The sequence below is a fragment of the Dendrobium catenatum genome, unplaced genomic scaffold (assembly GCF_001605985.2).
Source record: "Dendrobium catenatum unplaced genomic scaffold, ASM160598v2 original_scaffold_212575, whole genome shotgun sequence".
NCBI classification, from domain to species: Eukaryota; Viridiplantae; Streptophyta; class Magnoliopsida; order Asparagales; family Orchidaceae; genus Dendrobium; species Dendrobium catenatum.
The window spans coordinates 1-2,693 of NW_021530985.1; the positions used below are offsets into that span (position 1 = coordinate 1).

A 2,693-nucleotide genomic window follows, 5' to 3' on the forward strand; every position below is an offset into this window, starting at 1 on the left:
TTTATTAATCCATTTTGATTTTTTTTTTTTATAACTTTTTAATTATGAAGTTTAGAAAGTTTGATAAAAATATAAAAAGATAATACCCACAAGAAAAAAAATTAGGGAAAAAAGATATAAATATTTGTATATTTTGTCAAACATTAAATAGCAAATATTTTTATTATTTTTGAATTTATCTGTAAATTAAAATCACATAATTTCATATCATTTAAATAAAAGCATAGAAATATAAGACACATAGTTACTAAAATTACAAGGTGCAATATGCAAATTTAAGGGATGGCTTTTTTACTGTTTTCAAAAGCAGCATTTTAGTACAATTTAATCAGCTAAGAAAGATTTCTCAAATGAAGCATTAAATCTTATTTTTATTGATGTTTTAATAAGATTGATGAAGTTTGAAATCAATATAAAAGTTCAAACACATCAAAAAAAAAAATTGTTTTTTTTTTTTTTAGTTTGATAAAGTTTCTACCCCATGAATCATTCTACTTTAACTAACAAATCCCCAGGATTTCCTGCCTCTCTCTTATCATAAGCCTTTTGGATATTTTTCTTTCAATATGTAAGAATTTTGGAGTTTTTTATTGCCCAAAAGCGTACAATCCTTAACGATTATAATATTTACCCAACTACTCCAAGGTAAGAAAATCCTGTCAGGATGTTTTGACATAAATTGTATCATGATAAGTTTGAAAATCATCGAATTTGCTATGAGATTAGTGCCACATTTGAAGACTTCGTATTGCATTAATCTCAAAACAAATCCAATGATTTTCAAACCTATCTTGATACAATTCGTATGAGGATATACCATCACACAACTCTTCATCTCCAACAAAAAAAAATCATGATGCCATCCTTATCATCTATCATGCATGTTGTATAAATGATGGCCAAATTAACATATAAAAATGCTCACACCAACAACTTTCTTTTCAAATTTTCTTCAAATAATCATAGGCATCAGTGTGCCGTTAGTCATTTTGTGTCTTTCTTTATTGTTGGATTTTATGTTGACAGGCTAGACTCATTGGTGTTGTTATAAATAATTCATATGGGGTCTGTTATGTTTTTTACATTGGTGGAAAAAGCCCTTCCTGTCATTTCCAGCTAAAGGATAAGCAGGCAATTTAACTTTCACTGTTTCACTTTTCAGCCATCCTTGTTTGGCTATAATTTTTTGTTGTTTTTCGGAAAAAATTTGTGATGAGAAACAAAATTTTATAACCTGATATGATTTCATCGCAAAAGTTTGATAACGATTTTAACAAGCAGCTGGATTTCGTTTGGGACGACTTTTTTAATGCTTCGTAAAGCAGCTTTTTCATACAAAAATTTAAAAAACTGCTTTATGAAGCAGTAAAAAAGCCGTCACAAACCAAATCTTAGTAGAACTATGATGACAAAAATAGAATTATTTATGGTTGTTGTTGATATTATAAGCTTTTCTTCTTTCGAAAAGTCTGATAACAGCTTTCTTACAATTATTTCACATTAATCGATTTGGTGATAAAAAAGTTGTTCTCATCACAAAAACTTTGGAAAAACAACAAGAAAATAACGCAAAAAAAAAGACTAATTACTGTCTGAAAAACTAAATTATACAAAAACTATCCCAAACGACAAGACTTATTCTTACCTCCTTCCCTTCTCATTGCAATGAACCCTACCAAAGCAAAAGCAAGTCACAACAAAAAAGAAGAGAAGAGTGAGAAGAATAAAAGTAGAGAAAATTAAAGGACCACTTAATTTGCCATTCTATCTGTTCTAAACATATTTCTGAAACTGTTGAGGTCATTCATTACACTGTTGCTCTCCACCTCTTCTCTTCTCTGTACCACTTCCATGTTTTTTAACTCACTATTAATGCAAGACACCAAAAATGGACAAACAAGGCAAGTTCTTTATCTTCAAGCAAGCAATATTTCTAATACTTATCTGATAGTTTCTCATCACAGGAAGCCTTGGTATCAGAGAGCACTGGAGGCCATAAACATTTGGAAACCTGCAGCAAAAAGTACTGAAGGAATGGATAATTCATGCAAGAGAAAGCTAAGGAAGTGCAGCTCCTTGAAATGGGCATTTTCCTTCACTCGAGTTTGTCTTTGTTCTCCTATTTCTGCACACAATGAGGTCTTCTGGGCCAGCGTGCCTCCGCGAAGAAGCACCAGTAATTTGGCAAGATCAAGGTCTTTTGATGAACAAATTTATAGGATTCAAAGCAGTAGAACTTCGGTCGAAGGCCGGAGAGTTTTCAGAGGGAAGTCACTTACAGAAGATGTGTTGATGAGAAGGTTTGTTGTGGAAGAGGCAACGATGCAGATTAGGAGGAGAAATCAGATGGAGTTTGTGAGGAGAAAGAATTCTCTTAGGAGGAAGAAGATTGGACCAAGTCCTCTTAGTAGGATGGTAATGGCAGGGCAAGAAGATTGAAGTTTTGTTTTCCTTTTGATTTTCTTAAGAATATAAGAGTTTGATTGTTTTTTGGCTATTATTTTTTTCTTACTTGAATCCATTTTCTTTCAATTTAGAACTCCATAAATTTCTTTTTTGTGACTCTCTAATGTGTTTTGCTATAATCTTTGGAATGAAATTCATATTTTCTTATATTGTAGTTGTATCAAATTTTGAACTCAGTAACTGTTGTTCTGTACATCATTCTCTCTTCTCCAACAGATCCTGACTAT

General features: G+C 31.4%; 1 protein-coding gene across 1 annotated transcript; it reads left to right on the forward strand.

Annotated features, from left to right (window-relative positions):
* The first annotated feature begins 1,872 nt into the window (after window positions 1-1,872).
* On the forward strand, window positions 1,873-2,439 carry LOC110101483. Its single transcript, XM_020829399.2, has one exon. It carries the CDS (start codon window positions 1,873-1,875, stop codon window positions 2,437-2,439), a length of 567 nt encoding a protein of 188 aa, XP_020685058.1.
* Window positions 2,440-2,693: the final 254 nt, after the last annotated feature.

Excerpts from the sequence above, each read along its gene's own strand:
- LOC110101483 (XM_020829399.2), top strand. The coding sequence starts at position 1,873 with ATGCAAGACACCAAAAATGGACAAACAAGGCAAGTTCTTTATCTTCAA.